The sequence below is a fragment of the Schistocerca americana genome, chromosome 3 (assembly GCF_021461395.2).
Source record: "Schistocerca americana isolate TAMUIC-IGC-003095 chromosome 3, iqSchAmer2.1, whole genome shotgun sequence".
NCBI classification, from domain to species: Eukaryota; Metazoa; Arthropoda; class Insecta; order Orthoptera; family Acrididae; genus Schistocerca; species Schistocerca americana.
In genome coordinates this window covers 930947538-930965024 of record NC_060121.1, presented here as the reverse complement: position 1 = coordinate 930965024, position 17487 = coordinate 930947538, and the positions used below count along the sequence as shown (strand labels likewise).

The 17487-nt window shown below is 44.4% G+C and overlaps 1 protein-coding gene across 1 annotated transcript in view; it reads right to left on the bottom strand.

Annotated features, from left to right (window-relative positions):
• Positions 1 to 1669, bottom strand: part of LOC124606547 (orcokinin peptides-like) — a 451556-nt gene extending 449887 nt beyond the window's left edge. Inside the window, exon 1 of the mRNA XM_047138532.1 lies at positions 1608 to 1669. Within this exon, the coding sequence (XP_046994488.1) occupies positions 1608 to 1669 (62 nt within the window). The remainder of the gene's footprint in view (positions 1 to 1607) is intronic.
• Positions 1670 to 17487: the final 15818 nt, after the last annotated feature.

Below are 17487 nucleotides of genomic sequence, written 5' to 3'. Positions count from 1 at the left end.
GGGCACGTGCACCTTCCGCCGACCACTGGCGACAACATCGATGTACTGTGGAGACCTCACGCCCCACGTGTTGAGCAATTCAGCGGTACGTCCACCCGGCCTCCCGCATGCCCACTATACGCCCTCGCTCAAAGTCCGTCAACTGCACGTAGGGTTCACGTCCACGCTGTCGCGGCATGCTACCAGTGTTAAAGACTGCGATGGAGCTCCGTATGCCACGGCAAACTGGCTGACACTGACGGCGGCGGTGCACAAGTGCTGCGCAGCTAGCGCCATTCGACGGCCAACACCGCGGTTCCTGGTGTGTCCGCTGTGCCGTGCGTGTGATCATTGCTTGTAGAGCCCTCTCGCAGTGTCCGGAGCAAGTATGGTGGGTCTGACACACCGGTGTCAATGTGTTCTTTTTTCCATTTCCAGGATTGTATTTTAGTAGGAAATGTCCCTCACTTCCTGCCAATTTGATGTTATCCCCCGGATAAACAGTTTTTTCTGTATAAACCAATTCATGTACTTCGGAATGATGCGTATAGCATAACCAAAAATCTCGTCCCATTTTTAGGAGTACTAAATTGATCACGAAGGTAATCAGAAGTAGTAGAAATGAGAACAGCGAGAAACTTAACATCACGATTGATGGTCACGAAGCAGATGAAGTTATGGAATTCTACTACCTAGGCAGTAAAATAACCAATGACGGATGGAGCAAGGAGGACATCGAAAGCAGACTAGCAATGGCAAGACCAAGAGAACTCTACTAATATCAAATATCAGCATTAATTTGAGGAAGAAATTTCTGAGTATGTACGTCTGGAGTACTGCATTGTATGGTAGTGAAACATGGACTGTGGGAAAACCAGAACAGTGACATTTGGCTCAAATGGCTCTGAGCACTATGGGACTTAACTTCGGACGTCATCAGTCCCCTAGAAGTTAGAACTACTTAAACCTAACCTAAGGACATCACACACATCCATGCACAAGGCAGGATTTTAACCTGCGACCCTAGCGGTCGCGCGGATCCAGACTGTAGTGCCTAGAACCGCTCGGCCACTCCAGCCGGCAGAGGCATTTGACATGTAGACTGATAAGGTAAGGAATGACGAGGTTCTGCGCAGAATCGGATAGGAAAGGAACATGTGGAAAACACTGATAAGGAGAAGGGGCAGGATGATAGGACATCTGTTAAGACATGAGTGAATGACTTCCATGGTACTAGACGGTGCTATGGAGGGCAAAAACTGTAGAGGAAGACAGAGACTGGAATACGACCAGCAAATAATTGATAACTGAGGACGTAGGTTGTAAGTGCTTCTCTGAGATGAAGAGGTTAACACAGGAAAGGAGTTGGTGGCGGGCTCCATCAAACCAGTCAGGGTACTACAAAACCATTCTACCGACATATGGGTCTCGATAAATTGACCCCAAAAGTGTATTAGTAATGTGATTCTCTACAACTCCTCACCTTTCACCTTGAAGTCAGAATCGTCTTCGACGATGGAACTTCTACCGACACAGCAAACCACTTCTGTTTCTGCCACTCAATCAGTTCGGTTCCAGCCACTGAAGTTATTGGACTAAGGAGCCGAACCAAAACGCAGTCCAAAAACCGATCCAGGACCACCTGGCCTGTGCTGTCACCACCAGCAGCCAGCCGGGTTACTACGAGCATTTACCTAATCGAACATTGACCTCTGAGGACTATGGCCTCCGTCTTTGGCTTCACCGTCCTTCTGCGCTGCCAGATAGCCAGCCGCGAACCTTCGCCTCTGAGTACTCTGACCTTTGGACTTGGTATCAAACTATCATAGACTTTCTTTTGGTAATGCTGGACAGTAGTCCAATTTGTTGCCTGTTATAATAGACACTAGATTTTGACTTACAATGGCTATGCTGCAGCGGCACCTAATTAAGAAATGCGTACTATCAGAAAGTAGCAGTGCATACTTCGTTCAGAACTTCTTTCAGTGTTTCTCATTGCCATGTGGCTATTGCAGTTTCCTTATTTACGTTGTTTTCAATAAAGTATATAGTGTTACTTGTGTACTTGGGAGCTAATTCTTTCTATGCGCGCCTTGCTTTGGTCACAACAACGTAATTAAAATAGTGAAAAATGATTCAGAAAAAGACTGGGAAGAAAACTTCTTATTAGATAGACTCAGAAAAGTAATAAGGTGAAACTCATTGTCCTTTGAAGACATTCACACTGCTCTTTGGCTAATAGTAATAACGTAACAACCTCGATGGATCTCTCTTCGAAAATGAAGAAAGTAAATTATGGTTTAGCTTCGCGTCAGTGAAGAGATCATTGCAGATGGAGCACAAGGTCGAGTACGGAGAATGGTGAACGAAATCAGCCTTGTCTTATTCAACGGAACAATTCCGGCATATGTCTTAAGTGATGTAGGAAAATCATGGGAAATCTAAATTTAGATGGCTTGATGGGAATCGAACTGCTTGAGCCGTGTGGGCTCGGCCTTTTATCAGTTTCACTGCTCGTTGACGATCGTTGTCTGGATGTCTTTGGAGGTACGCCAGTGCTGCCATCGGTGGGAAGCAGGAAGGTCTTGGGCGGTAAGTGTGTGATGTGCGGAACGTGTCGGCCGGGGGCGTGAGAGGTTTCGAATTCTGAGTGGTACACGAGAGATCGAATTGGCCCTGTGAAGTTGCCGAGCCTGGTTTTGATAATTTGTTATCGCCTGACCTGCGAAGTTGTTTCCGTGAGTGGACTTGATATTTTGGAAAACGCACCAGCGATTTGGAGGTTATTTGGCCAGGTCAACGCTAGTGAAGGTGGTCCGATCTCTTGCGGGGTTAAGAAGTGGAAGGACGGCGGCCGTCCTGTCGAAATTAAGTAACTTCCGTGGTATTCTTATCTCTCGCTCCTCCCCCCCCCCCCCTCCTCTCCCAGCCCTCAGTAGAGTTTATGCAACCCCTACTCATAACTAACAGCAGCTATTTAAAAATTATTTGCTTAAAATCTAATCAGTAAATTTTGGTTAACTGTAGCTGCATGTCACTCTTTGCTAGTTGTTTTTAAAATTCTGTACCATTGCTGTCTACTGATTGACAAAGGGTCCATAATTAATGGCAGCTCTTTAAAGGTCATTTACTGTAAATGCGAAAATTTTACGTTAGGCTTTAAAGTGACTGTTATTGAAATTAAATGAAAAAACAAGTTTACTGTTACCAGTCACTGTTTATTTATCTCCACGACGCGTTTCAAAGGTTTAAACCTCCAACATAGGTGGATTTACATTTGTTAATATGACACCTAATGATGATGGAGGTTTAAACCTTTGAAACGCGTCGTGGAGATAAATAAACAGTGACTGGTAACCGTAAAATTGTTGTTTCATTTAAAGGTCATTTAGTTAAAAGCTGCACGGTGATTTTGCTAACTGTTTTTAAAATTCGGAATTGTTGGTGTGTAGTTAATGGCTGATGGCTCGTAATTAGTGGCAGTTGCTTAAAAGTCATTTTTCTAAAGTCTACACAGTCCATTTTACTGTTGATTGCTTTTAAAATTTGTTTCACTTTTATAAAGTCAATTTATTTATTAAAGACGATGAACTCTGAAACAGTGATGTGGCTACCACAGTTCTTCCATTAGCGTGACCGAATTTCAAATCTTTCCACCCACATTCCTAGTTATCAGTGCAGTGCGTGGTTATTCTCCCTTTTCTGGAATGGCCCAGAAGGATTGCTGGGTGCGGTGGGGGGGGGGGGGGGGGGGAGGAGTCATGGCCATCCTTTCCTTCTTGCAACAGAGTTCTTTGTTACTATCTTATTCTTAACTATAAGCTGTATTTTGTTAATTACGTACTGTTTTACAGGTAGCAGTATGAGGACAAAAGCGAGGCCCCGTCCACCGACAGGATGTCTCCAGAAAAACCACCTTTTGTACGAGTTACGAATTAGTCAGCAATTGGACGAGGGCGCAGTGACTGAATTGGCTGCTCGCCTGTACAGCGCCAAGGGGAAAGCCTTGGACCTCAACCTCATCTCCACTGGTGAGGTAGATGCTACGTGAAGTGATGGTTCGGTGGCATTGCTGGGACTGCAGGAAAATGTGAACTTCTTAGGGGACAGTCAGCGTACGCGCAATCAAGGGTATAGCATTGAAGCGCAGGTCACACAATGGGTGAATTATCTTGGTGATTTAAACCAGGCATCACTGAAGCCAGACGACAGTGCTGCCATTGATAGCTTAATTAGTCAATTTATGGAGCTACAGGTAGATCTGAGTCTTCTTAACTTCGATGACACAACTAGTGTAAGTGAGAGGGACGATGCAGGTGATAACCCGTGTCGTCACGGAATGGGCAGGAAACTAATGGACCAGTAAATGTGATCTCGTCTAATGCTTTTGCTTGGTCGTCAAAACCTATTTTGCATCTGCTACAAGCTTACTATGGAGCAGGTTGAAGAGGTTGAAGCCGCGCGGGGTAGCCGTGTGGTCTTGGGCGCCTTGCTACAGTTCGCACGGCTTTCCCCCCGTCGGAGATTCGAGACCTCCCTCGGGCATGGGGGTGTGTGTTGTCCTTAGCGTAAGTTAGGTTAAGTTAGATTGAGTGGTGTGTAGGCTTAGAGACCGACGACCTCTGCAAATTGGTCCCATAGAACTTACCACAAGTTTCCAAAAAAACAGGTTGAATTTGTTTTATGGTTACCAGTTTGGTCTGAATTTCATGCTGATGCATTGTGCATTTCACATGCCATTGTTCTTCAACTTCTTTACCCGTTAACATGCGGGGTTTTCAGCAAGATTATCTTTGAGATTATGCACAATGAAGGATCCCTTCGTGAATCTGAGGCAGCGCATTATTCAACTGAACTTGTCGTCCCGGATCAGGCTTGGGGAGCAAGCATTTTTGGTGTATGCCGTTCCAGCATGAGACCTTGCTTGAATACACTGATGGGGTCCGCACTGCTGTAATAGCTCTGGTTGAAGTTGAGGTGGTTAAGACCGGAGGACCAGTTTTGTGTGGCGTTTTCTAGGAAACCTACAACGTTCGTTGAATTAAATACCTTTGATTGCCGAGATGGAATGGTTAAGATTTGCTGATGAGCAACCGGAGGCGGGCGGTCACCTAGTTATTCCATCTGAGGCGAACCAGCATGACACTGCGGGCTTTGCACTCAGTTATGTTAAACTAAGGTCTGTTTCTGGTGTGGTGATAATAGACATTTTGTGCAGTCATGTCTGGTGAAGAGGGCACGCGCCCGAACATCTGGCGCCAAAGGACACTGGACAGAAGGCGTAACCGTCTTGGTACTAAGAACTGCTCTAACATTAGAGCAGTGCGAAATCTGATGCTTCCTTATGTGTGTGCTCACTTGAATAATGAACCTGTATGCGCTCTTTTGGATTGTGGGAGTTCTGTGTCACTACTTGATTACAACTGGTACCTCGAATTTGTGATTAACGATCAAGAGTTACCTCTGGTGGGGTATGTTAGGCATATTGGATTTCACACGCCCTGACAGCTTTGTCTTTGATAAGAATTCGTCAGTTAACTCGATAATGGTCTGCTTCTTGATCATCACGCTCGTGTTTTTAATTTCAAATATTGCATTAAGGAAAGGATAGCACTGTGGTCGTTTCGGCGCTCTAATCGTTTAGTATTGTTTGAGTTTTCCACTGTTCATTTGGAAACTGGGGAAGCTAGGAACCTGTTGAGCGTATTATCCCGATTTTCTAGTGTCCTCACTAATAAATTAGACGTCATTAGTAAGATCCGATGTGAGATTCGCTGGGTTCACGATATTCCTGTTCGTCAGGTTCCTTACAGATTATCACACCCAAGGTGAAGATTTTGTGCAGGATAATTAATAACATGTTTTAGTATGTCCATCCTTTTGACAGGAGGGCTTGGGGACGACGGCTGGCAGTTGACGATTGGAGTGCTGACCCCAACTTTTTCAGATAGTCTGCGTAACCAGTTATGTTGGCCACTGAGGTGGTATATCTAGGGATTGTGTCAACCCCTTCAGCCTCAACTACAGCCTGAAGATGACACACTGAAGCACTGAAACTGGTAGCTACAAAATAAATAAAATCACAAGGACGGCTATAGGCGTTTTATTTTGTAAAAGTTAATAACGTGGTCTAGGATTGTGTCATTAGACCTTCGACTGCTCCCTACGCTTCACTCAATTTTCTTGTTCCTAAAGGACAAAGAGGCGTTATCGGTCAGTTATCGATTATAGGGCACTCAAATACAAGGTCAGTTTGGAATCAGTCCCTCTGTCTGACCTTCACAATTGCTTTATCTGGTTGGTTTGGCTCTCTGTACTGGATCCCAATCAAGCCTACCGTCAGATATTCTTGACCAAAGATTCCAAATCAGAAACTGCCTTTTGTGCTGACTGAAACCTTTACGAATTTTTTTCGGATTCTTTTCGGAATGTCTACAGGCGCGTCCGTGTTGTCTCGTCTTTTGGACCATGTTTCGAGAGATCTTAAGTTCAAATCCGTTTATAACTATCTTGACGATGTGGTAGTTTACAGTGCCACATTCTTGAAGCATTTTGACCACCTCTAAGAAGTTCTGTTAGGTCTTAAGCAGGCGGGGCTTGCTGTCAAATCTTCTAAGATTACCTTGGTTCCCACTTTTATGTCCTTTTTTGGTGACTTGATTTCGGATCAAGAGATCAGCATTGATCAAGAGCGGACATTTCCTTGAGTGGCTTCCCCCGCCCCTCTCCAAGAGCGAGAAGGGAGTGTCCAGATTTGTTGTAATTGCAAATCTCTTTCGGAAGTTTGTTCCTAATTTCACCCAATTGGAGGCGCTGTTGAATAACTCGCACAAGAAAGACGAGCTCTTCCTTTGGGGGGAGAGTCATCAAGCTTGCTTTGAGGCAATTAAAGCCACCCTTAGAATCCCTCCAGTGTTAGTTATCCCGAATTTTGACAAGCCCTTTATTGTCAAGACAGACGCTTTCAGTTCTGAGGTAGCGGCGGTACTCCTCCAAGAAGAACAGGGAGAGCAGCGTTTCGTTGCCTACGCATCACGCGGCTTAAAATATTCATTGTGTGCGAGGGAAGCTTTAGCAGTTCTCTTCGCCTTGCAGAAGTTTCATTTCGACCTAGGGCATAGGGCATTTGTGCTCGAGACTGATAATCAGGTGTTGAGTTGGGTATTGGCCCGCATCAGAAAAACTGGTAGGGTCGCTCGTTGGGCAGTCTGAATCTCCTCCATACTTCGTTTTAAAATTCGTCGTATCAAGGATCCAGACAACAATGTAACCGACGCTTTAAGTCGCATGTATGAAGGCTGCGCCTCCCCACAATATGCGGAGGACAGTGGACCACTTGCCTTTGGCGGATCTGTGTTAATTGAAGCTCCTGAACTCTTTTGCGAGCTCAAGGGGAGACAGGAAGAAGATTACAGAATTATCCAAATAAAAAAAGACTTGTAAATGGTGGCCATTTAGACGGGTATGTTCTTAATAAAGGCATTGTGTGTCAAAAGGGGAAGGGCGACTGCACATTCAAAGTTTGTTTCCCTCAGGTATTGGTTTCCTCTGTTGTTAGATATCTTCACAGTTCCGTGGTGGATGGTCATCTAGGTTTCATAAGATCTTGGCCAAAATTGGAACAACATGTTATTTGGTTGTCTGTGTGTAAGAATATTAGTGAAGGGGTGTCAGTTATGCAAACGAGGGAAACCCAATTCTAACTCACACAAGGGTCTTCTCGAGCCTACTTGTGAGAGCAGACCCATAGACCGTCTCTTTGTGGATTACGTAGGACACCTTCCACGTACTCCAGGGGGAGGGGGGGGGGGAAAGGACAACGTTACATCTTGGTGGTGGACAGGTTTTCAGGTTTTAGCTTGTTAATCCCCATCCGTGGAGTCACTAGCGGTCAATAAGTACATGTTACCAAAATATTTGATGTCTTTGGACCACTGAGCACCTTAGTAAGTAATAATGCTCCAGCACTTACATCTATGGAATGCCGGAGATTTTTGTTTCGGTCATGATGTTAGGCATGTTACCACTGCTTCTTGCTACCCCTGGTCGTCCTTTGCTTAGTGCGTGAATAGGGATTTCAAGGCCGCATTGATAACATTTCATTCTAGGTCCCAAAAACACTGGGGTCTTTCTGTCCTCTGGTTAAATATTTCTTTTAATGCTGCTCAGCATGAGCCCATCAAGATCACTCCTGGCCTATAAGATTAAGTCTCCCCTGAGTGATCTTTGGACCATTGGTGAGTTGCTCCCTGGTTGAGTCACCCCGCAAACCATCCAGCACGACTGGGAGAGAGCATGACGAAATATAGACCTCGCACATAGGTGTCAGTTGTGTAGATTTCAATTGTGGGAGGAGCTCGCTCAAGTGGAAAGTTAGAGACCGTGTGTTTGTGTGTAGGTTTAACGTCAGAGCCAAGGCTGGCGCAACCCCTTCTAATAAACTGACTCACCATTTTATAGGCCCCAGTAAAATTTTAAGATTTCTGAGTCTAGTTAATATCGTGATTCGTGATGAATTGAGCGATAAGATCTCCAGAGTACATGTTAGTCAGATTAAAGAGGGTAGCTAGCACCTTCTACCCTTCGTGCTGAACCCCAGCGTGGCGTCTTTGGGTTTCAGTAGGCAAAGTTGAGCTGTGCAGGCTCGGCCTTCTATCGAGTTCACCCCTCACTGACGATCTTTGGATAACTTTGGAGGTACGTCGGTGGTGCCATCGGTGGGTACAAAAACTGCGAGGCAAGACGGTTTTGGGCAGTGAGTGGGCGGTGTGCCAAATGAGTCAGCCAGGGTCAGAGAGGTTTGGAGTTCTGTATGGTACCCGTGGTCTAGGGGTAGCGTCTTTGATTCATAATCAAAAACGTCTTCGGTCCCGGGTTCGATCCCCACCACTGCCTAAATTTTGATAAATAATCAGCATTGGCGGCCGAAGACTTCCGGCATAAGATGTCAGCCTCATTGTGCCAACGGCCTTGTCAAAGAGGGCGGAGGAGCGGATAGAGGTTCAGGGCACTCTCTTGTCCTAGGGGTGGGAAATTGCCCCTAAAGGCGGAAGAATCAGCAATGATCAACGACATGAGGATGCAGAAGGCAATGGAAACCACTGCATTAAAGACACGTAACGTGTATCCACAGGACATGTGGCCTGTAATTGAAGAAGTGTCATGATGATCTCTCCATTGGAAAAAGATTCCGGAATAGTCCCCCATTCGGATCTCCGGGGGGGGACTGCCAAGGGGGAGGTTACCATGAGAAAAAGATTAAACAATCAACGAAAGGGTAACGTTCTACGAGTCGGGGCGTGGAATGTCAGAAGCTTGAACGTGGTAGGGAAACTAGAAAATCTGAAAAGGGAAATGCAAAGGCTCAATCTAGATATAGTAGGGGTCAGTGAAATGAAGTGGAAGGAGGACAAGGATTTCTGATCAGATGAGTATCGGGTAATATCAACAGCAGCAGAAAATTGTATAACAGGTGTAGGAATCGTTATGAATAGGAAGGTAGGGCAGAGGGTGTGTTACTGTGAACAGTTCGGTGACCGGGTTGTTCTAATCAGAATTGACAGCAGACCAACACCGACAACGATAGTTCAGGTATACATGCCGACGTCGCAAGCTGAAGATGAACAGATAGAGAAAGTGTATGAGGATATTGAAAGGGTAATGCAGTATGTAAAGGGGGACGAGAATCTAATAGTCATGGGCGACTGGAATGCAGTTGTAGGGGAAGGAGTAGAAGAAAAGGTTACAGGAGAATATGGGCTTGGGACAAGAAATGAAAGAGGAGAAAGACTAATTGAGTTCTGTAACAAGTTTCAGCTAGTGATAGCGTATACCCTGTTCAAGAATCACAAGAGGAGGAGGTATACTTGGAAAAGGCCGGGAGATACGGTAAGATTTCAATTAGATTACATCATGGTCAGACAGAGATTCCGAAATCAGATACTGGATTGTAAGGCGTACCCAGGAGCAGATATAGACTCAGATCACAATATAGTAGTGATGAAGAGTAGGCTGAAGTTCAAGACATTAGTCAGGAAGAATCAATATGCAAAGAAGTGGGATACGGAAGTACTAAGGAATGACGAGATACGTTTGAAGTTCTCTAACGCTATAGATACAGCAATAAGGAATAGCGCAGTAGGCAGTACAGTTGAAGAGGAATGGACATCTCTAAAAAGGGCCATCACAGAAGTTGGGAAGGAAAACATAGGTACAAATAAGGTAGCTGCGAAGAAACCATGGGTAACAGAAGATATACTTCAGTTGATTGATGAACGGAGGAAGTACAAACATATTCCGGGAAAATCAGGAGTACAGAAATACAACTCGCTGAGGAATGAAATAAATAGGCAGTGCAAGGGAGCTAAGACGAAATGGCTGCAGGAAAAATGTGAAGACATCGAAAAAGATATGATTGTCGGAAGGACAGACTCAGCATACAGGAAAGTCAAAACAACCTTTGGTGACATTAAAAGCAACGGCGGTAACATTAAGAGTGCAACGGGAATTCCACTGTTAAATGCAGAGGAGAGAGCAGATAGGTTGAAAGAATACATTGAAAGCCTCAATGAGGGTGAAGATTTGTCTGATGTGATAGAAGAAGAAACAGGAGTCGATTTAGAAGAGATAGGGGATTCAGTATTAGAATCGGAATTTAAAAGAGCTTTGGAGGACTTACGGTCAAATAAGGCAGAAGGGATACATAACATTCCATCAGAATTTGTAAAATCATTGGGGTAAGTGGCAAAAAAACGACTATTCACGGTGGTGTGTAGAATATATGAGTCTGGCGATATACCATCTGACTTTCGGAAAAGCTACATCCACACAATTCCGAAGACGGCAAGAGCTGACAAGTGCGACAATTATCGCACAATCTGTTTAACAGCTCATGCATCGAAGCTGCGTACAAGAATAATATACAGAAGAATGGAAAAGAAAATTGTGAATGCGCTAGGTGACGATCAGTTTGGCTTTAGGAAAGGTAAAGGGACGAGAGAGGCAATTCTGACGTTACGGCTAATAATGGAAGCAAGGCTAAAGAAAAATCAAGACACTTTCATAGGATTTGTCGACCTGGAAAAAGTGTTCGACAATATAAAATGGTGCAAGCTGTTCGAGATTCTGAAAAAAGTAGGGGTAAGCTATAGGGAGAGACGGGTCATATACAATATGTGCAACAACCAGGAGGGAATAATAAAAGTGGACGATCAAGAACGAAGCGCTCGTATTAAGAAAGGTGTAAGACAAGGCTGTAGCCTTTCACCCCTACTCTTCAATCTGTACGTCGAGGAAGCAATGATGGAAATAAAAGAAAGGTTCAGGAGTGGAATTAAAATACAAGGTGAAAGGGTATCAATCATACGATTCGCTGATGACATTGCTATCCTGAGTGAAAGTGAAGAAGAATTAAATGATCTGCTGAACGGAATGAACAGTCTAATGAGTACACAGTACGGTTTGAGAGTAAATCGGAGAAAGACGAAGGTAATGAGAAGTAGTAGAAATAGAACAGCGAGAAACTTAACATCGGGATTGATGGTCACGAAGTCAATGAAGTTAAGAAATTCTGCTACCTAGGCAGTAAAATAACCAATGACGGACGGAGCAAGGAGGACATCAAAAGCAGACTCGCTATGGCAAAAAAGGCATTTCTGGCCAAGAGAAGTCTACTAATATCAAATACCGGCCTTAATTTGAGGAAGAAATTTCTGAGGATGTACGCTTGGAGTACAGCATTGTATGGTAGTGAAACATGGACTGTGGGAAAACCGGAACAGAAGAGAATCGCAGCATTTGAGATGTGGTGCTATAGAAGAATGTTGAAAATTAGGTGGACTGATAAGGTAAGGAATGAGGAGGTTCTACGCAGAATCGGAGAGGAATGGAATATATGGAAAACACTGATAAGGAGAAGGGACAGGATGATAGGACATCTGCTAAGACATGAGGGAATGACTTCCATGGTACTAGAGGGAGCTGTAGAGGGCAAAAACTGTAGAGGAAGACAGAGATTGGAATACGTCAAGCAAATAATTGAGGACGTAGGTTGCAAGTGCTACTCTGAGATGAAGATGTTAGCACAGGAAAGGAATTAGTGGCGGGCCGCATCAAACTAGTCAGCAGACTGATGACAAAGAAAAAAAAGAAAAAAAAGATAAGGTACACGAGAGAGCGAATCGGTTCCTATGAAGCTGCCGATCCTGATTTTTAGACACGATGGTCCAGTCTCTTGCAGGCTTAAGGAGTGGAAGGAAGGCGGCCAACCTGTCCGAGTTAAGTAACTTCCCTGTGTGTCCTTACCTCTCGCACTTCCTCTTCCCCCCGTCCGGCGGGATTTACGCAACTACCACACATAATTAATAGCAGCTGTTTAAAAATCATCTGCTTAAAATACGATCAGCGAATTTTTGTTAACTGTAGCTGACTATTTACTGAGTGTTAATCGTTTTTAAAATTTTGTATTACGGTGTGTAGTTAATGGCTGATGGCTCATAATTAGTGCCATTGTTTAAAAGTCATTTTTCTAGAGTCTGCTCAGTAAGTTTTACTGGTTGGTTTTAAAACTCGTTTGACTTTAGTAAATGCAAGTTATGTATTAAACATGACTAAGGCTGAAACATTGATGTGGGGACCCCTGTCCTTCCATTCAGTTGAGCCGATCCCAAATGTTTCCACCCGAGTTCCTAGTTATCTCTGCCATCCTGCCAAATGTGATGCTAGAGTACCACCATCTTTTTTCAAAGTTTACCAGTTTTTTTTATTTTTCTGTTTCTCGTACCTCTCATTCTAGCCCGTTCTGTGCACCCCAGTTACGCCTTTGTTGGTGAGCCTCTGCGCTACGATTTAAGTTTCTGAAAAATAATAAAATAAAATAAATCCGGTATGTACTATTAGTACTTGCTTTTGAATTATCTGCATTCCTTCGAAAATTAGTTTAAAAAAGAAAAGATACGTTTCTTTTATGAAATATACCGAATGTAACGTATCCAGATAAATGAATAATCCTTCTTCTTGTTAGACTTGCAACTTTGTCTTAAAGTGAAATAACATTCCACTACTTCCTAGCTCGTAGATAAATTAAAATATTTTTCCTTTGAGGCAAGGACTATCTAAGGCGAAAATAATACGAAAGGAAAATAAATGTAAAAATAAAGTTGTCTTGACAAACTGAGACTTATATCTGGACTCATTATTAGCAACTTAGTGCAACTGATTAAAGCATTAAAAGAGTGGAAACAGTAAAATGGTAGCTGAGTCCACTTTGTCCTACCTCTAGAGTCACAAAAACTTTGCTGCTTCAGCCACAAAAGCCACTAATGGAAATGTTTTATTTGTATTTTTATTATTATATGTTTGATTACTTGTGCTGTGTTCTCTGTTTCATGTCCACTGTGTGAGGCTGGCCAGATTGGCCGAGTGGGTCTAGGCGCTTCGGTCTGGAACCGCAGGACCGCTGCGGTCGCAGGTTCGAATCCTGCCTAGGGCATGGATGTGTGTGATATCTTTAGGTAGGTTTAAGTAGTTCTAAGTTCTATGGGACTGATGACCTCAGATGTTCAGTCCCATACTGCTCAGAACCATTTGAACCACTGTGTGAGACGGCAGCTGAGCGACGTCCATCTGGAGCAAGCTGCGATCAACCCACAGCACCGGCCATTGGATGCCAGTGTGGCGCGAGTCTGCGATTGCGAGAAACTGAGCGACATCAGCGGCGCAAACTGTCAGCAGAGTGACAAATGAGAAAGATTATTGTACCTGGAATGAAATTTGTTAACTGCTTTTAAGATGTTCTTCAGCTTGCTTCATGAAACATTTCATAGGTAAAATTTACACAAATTTACGCAAAACATGTTTATGAGAATACAGCTATCGCACGAATAGTATAGTGCTAATTTATTGCAAAATAAACTTTTTATTGAGTAGAACCGAGTGGCTAGAGGAGAAAGTATTTTCTTGAATCAGCTGACTGAAAGTTTGCTGACGGAAATGGGTGATGAAACGTTCAATTTATAGTGTTAAAAGAAATTATTACGAAAAAACCTATATAACAAAGATTCTGATAGTGTAGCACCAGTACCTTTTTGGGGTTGCTGGCTACTAAGTGTTGCAACAGAGCAGAAGCTCCAGAGGCGTAATACTGTTGACGCAGCAGGAAGGGAGAGTCACTTTAGCCTGGGTAACCTAGTTGCTTCATGTCCGAGCCGTGGTTTATTGTGGTTTACGTGATAGAAACCAGTGCTGTAACGAGACAAGGATGGACCAAGTCCGTATAAATACTCGTCATTTTTAGCCAGTCTGCCAGCCACCAGCCCCGTGGGGGATCTCCGCGTCTAGGCTCTACGTGGATCAACAAGTCACCATCCGCTGCTAGTTGGCGCCCTGCTACTTGCTCCAAGCCCGCTGCTGCAGGCACAGCACCTTCAGGTCGGCAGGCCACCTGAGGTTCAAAATGGTTCAAATGGCTCTGAGCACTATGAGATTCAACATCTTAGGTCATAAGTCCCTACAACTTAGAACTACATAAACCTAACTAACCTAAGGACATCACACACACCCATGCCCGAGGCAGGATTCGAACCTGCGACCGTAGCAGTCCCGCGGTTCCGGACTGCAGCGCCAGAACCGCACGGCCACCGCGGCCGGCGCCACCTGAGGTCTCCTTCAGCTGTTGCCGGCCTCCTACCCTGAGGGTCGGCCATTCGATTCTGGCGTGCGACAGCCTCTCAGCCGCCCTCACTTGTGCGAGGAAACATCTTGCTGCCTGGTTCTGCTCGCATGCTGCTGTGACCCGTCTCGTTCACGCTGGGACCACGGTGTGATTCGCCACTCCTCAGCGCGCCTCTTCCATTGCAGCTGGGCAGGTTTAGTTTGCAGTGCCGGCAACCTGCTTGCCTCCCGCTGGTTCCGACAGTGTCATAGCGAGGTCGCCGCCGTCATCAGTGTGGCAACAGTTAAAAAGCGATTTTAATGTCAAGTAACATATAAATTTATTCCCGCAGAACGTATATTGGATGATTCTGTGATGATATTAAAAATTCAGAGATGATGGAGAAGAGTAAATGTATCCATTTGAGGTAAGGAACCTGGTCCGGAAACAACAGAGATGAACTTCATAGCTGAAAATCGTTCTGATATCCCTGAATGCAGAATATACGAAGGTAATCCCAAAAGTAAGGTCTCCTATTTTTTTTATAAGTACAGAACTGTTTGTGTGGCAGTTGGTCACACTGTTATGAAGAGTGCTTCACGTGCTGTGTGTAAACATGCGCACGCCGCGCTGAGGCGCTTGGCAGGGGTTGAGAATGCAGCTCCCGTTGGATGTTACCGCCAAGTGCGTATTGTGCGCAGTTATTCGGTTTTTGAACGCAAAGGGCACTGCGACGATTGAAATCCATCACCAACTGACGGAAGTGTATGGTGAGTCGTGCATGGATGTAAAAAATGTTCGTAAGTGGTGTAGAGAGTTTGCAGCTGGTCGGACCGAAATTCACGACGAACAAAGGAGCGGGAGACCGTTAGTTTCTGAGGAGACAGTGTTGAAGGTTGAGCAAAGCATGCGTGAAGATCGGCGGATCACCCTGGATGATCTCTGAACGTTGGTTCCTGAGGTTTCCCGAAGCACCGCTCACAGAATTTTAACGGAAACATTGAACTACCGGAAAGTGTGCGCAAGGTGGGTGCCACGCATGCTGACTGAGCACCACATGCGGCAACGAGTTGATGCTTCCCGCGCATTTCTTCACCGCCTTGAAGCTGAACAAGACAACTTTCTGGACTCAGTTGTCACGGATGACGAAATTTGGGCATACCACTTTACACCTGAGACCAAGCAACAACTTCCTGAACAGCATGGCGGTGAGCTGGTATGGCATGGGCATACAAATCTGCCACAGCGCCCACAAAAGTGCATCGACAGGAATGGTGATTATGTCGAAAAATAGCTAAATGTTCAAGCTGTAAACTGATGTATCCCATTGTAGAAATAAACTGGTCTATGTACTTATAAAAAAATAGAAGACCTTACTTTTGGGATTAAGCTCGCATCTATCGGTACTGTTGTTGATAAGGCTGTATGGATGACGACCTTCGGAGATGGTAGTATGAAACAAAACAAGAAAAAGTCATCAAACATGGGCTCTGAAATTATACCTTAAGAGTTATGAACACTTGTTCGTCTTCACTACTGTGAAACTCATCTACTCTATTGTAAGCTCCCTGGATTCCATATTTTTGGAGCAAGTATTATGGGCCAAAACACGAAAAAAGCAGCGAGGAAACATGGGATCTAAAATGTATACCTTCAGACGTACAGAGTGTTTCATAGTAGCAACGAAGAGAAAGTGCTAATAACTCTTACGATAAGCGTTTAGAGCCCGAGTTTACTAACCATTTTGTATTGTCTTGTCCATACTGCCAGTTTGAAAATTGCCTGTCCTACAATCTTAGCAACAACAGTACCAATACATGTTCCTCAGTCAGAGATATCAGAACAACTCGTTTACAAGTTTGTACTTGGTCGTTTTCGAACCATGGATCCTTACCTCAAACTGATACATTTACGCTTCTCCATCATTTTTGAAAGCTTATAAGAATATCTTGTACTCACCCTGTACGTCATGAAAGCTACATAACATATTTCACTACAAAGCAGAGTTACAACACAACGGAGAGGCCACGTTTAGCGATTCCCCGCGTACCACTCACCCTGATCTACCTCAGAGGTAGGCCTGCTGTTACAAGGATGGGAGTGCGTGGGGCTCCATCTCTGCCTTCTTTCAGCTCCTGCACTCTTACCTTTTTTCGTCTTGCAGAAGGTTGACGTCAGTGACTCGAATCACGCCGATCTTCCATTTGAGCGTTTGACTGGGTGGAAATTAAGAGAGAATATGACATATAGGGTGATAAATAAATGTAAATGTCGTGTGACTAGGGCCTCCTGTCGGATAGACCGTTCGCCAGGTGTAAGTCTTTCGATTTGACACCACTTCGGCGACTTGCACGTCGATGAGGATGAAGTGATGATGATGACAGAACAACACAATACCCAGTCCCCGAGTGGAGAAAATCTCTGACCCAGCTAGGAATCGAATTAGGATTGACATTCTGTGAGCTAACCACTCACCTACCGGGGACGGACATACAGGATGGTTATAATTAAAGTTAAACTTTCAAACCGCTGTACAAATATCACCACTGGTCAGAATGACGTCAAACTGCAACAGAGTGTTATCGGAGAAAGGGGAAAACGTATCACAGAAGAAGCATAAATAGTTACAAAATGTAGAAATAGATGGCGCTGTAAGCATCATAATTTTATAGTGGTCGACTACAAATGATAAATGAATCATACCACAATGCCTATGGTGTACGTTTGACGTTAAACAAACTGTAATACTCAGTGTGCATGGGTGTACAAAAATGGTTCAAATGGCTCTGAGCACTATGGGACTCAACTTCTGAGGTCATTAGTCCCTTGGAACTTAGAACTAGTTAAACCTAACTAAC